The sequence below is a fragment of the Vicia villosa genome, unplaced genomic scaffold, assembly GCF_029867415.1.
Source record: "Vicia villosa cultivar HV-30 ecotype Madison, WI unplaced genomic scaffold, Vvil1.0 ctg.000896F_1_1, whole genome shotgun sequence".
NCBI lineage: Eukaryota > Viridiplantae > Streptophyta > Magnoliopsida > Fabales > Fabaceae > Vicia > Vicia villosa.
The window spans coordinates 316,912-318,086 of NW_026705404.1; the positions used below are offsets into that span (position 1 = coordinate 316,912).

At 39.1% G+C, this 1,175-nt stretch overlaps 1 protein-coding gene across 1 annotated transcript; it reads left to right on the forward strand.

Annotated features, from left to right (window-relative positions):
• The first annotated feature begins 282 nt into the window (after positions 1-282).
• LOC131632048 (uncharacterized) lies at positions 283-795 on the forward strand. The gene has a single exon (XM_058902813.1). It carries the CDS (start codon positions 283-285, stop codon positions 793-795), a length of 513 nt encoding a protein of 170 aa, XP_058758796.1.
• Positions 796-1,175: the final 380 nt, after the last annotated feature.

The following is a 1,175-nucleotide window of genomic DNA, read 5'->3' on the forward strand; positions in this document are numbered from 1 at the left end:
GACTCATCTAAGTTCTTGACACTAGCAATTCCCAAATTTGATGGATTCTACGATCATTGGGCCATGCTTATGGAGAATCTTCTTAAATCCAAAGAGTATTGAGAATCGGTAGAGAATGGTGTTATGGTTTCACCACCAGATGCAACGCCAAAACAAAGAAAACTCGCAGAAGAGAGCAAGTTCAAAGATCTCAAGATCAAGTACTATTTGCTTCAAGCAATTGATCAAATAATTCTTGAAATAATTCTGAATCGCAACACATCCAAAGATATCTAGGAGTCCATGCACAGGAAGTATCAAGGGTCCACGAAAGTGAAGAGAGCCCAATTGCAGGCTTTGCGTCGAGAGTTTGAAGTTCTTTGCATGAAGGATAACAAAGTAGTTGATGAATATTTTACGAGAACTTTGGCTATTGCAAACAAGATGACTGCTCAAGGTAAGAAGATGGAGCAAACCACCATTGTTGAGAAGGTGTTGAGGTATATGATCACAAAATTCAATTATGTGGTGCACTCCATAGAAGAATCTAACGATGTTAGAACCTTGTTCATTGATGAGTTACAGAGTAGTCTCTTGGTGCATGAGCAAAGGATGAAGATCAATCAAGAAAAGAACAATAAACATGTGTTAAAGATTGCAATTTATGGTCGTGGTGGCATCAACAATAGAGGTAGGGGATGTGGTGGCGTTCATGGTCATGGCAGAGAAAGACTTACCAAAGACCAGATCCAATGTTACAAGTGCCACAAGATAGGGCACTATCAAAGTGAATGTCTAAGTTGGCAAGAGTGTTAGAACAAGATTTGTTCTGATCAATATTCTTAGTTTTGATGATAAAAAGCATATGAATTTTGTATGAGATAATGTGGTACTCTAATACTATGCAATTTCAATTTCAGGAATTATATAAAGAGTATGCACAAAATCAGCGCAAGAAGCACTGACTCAAAAGGTTCAGCATGCAACATCAGAACATGGTCTGGCAAGACATCAGAAGATGGTCAAGCAGAATCAGAACATGGGTCTATGGAAGCATCAGAAGAACTTGAGAACAGAAGCAGAAGCACTGAAGCTCTCATGGTATCACGCTCAGAAGCACTTCAAGGTCAGAAGACAAGAAGATGCTCTGCACCAAGCTGTTTGACTCTGATGACATTCAAACGTTGTATACACAA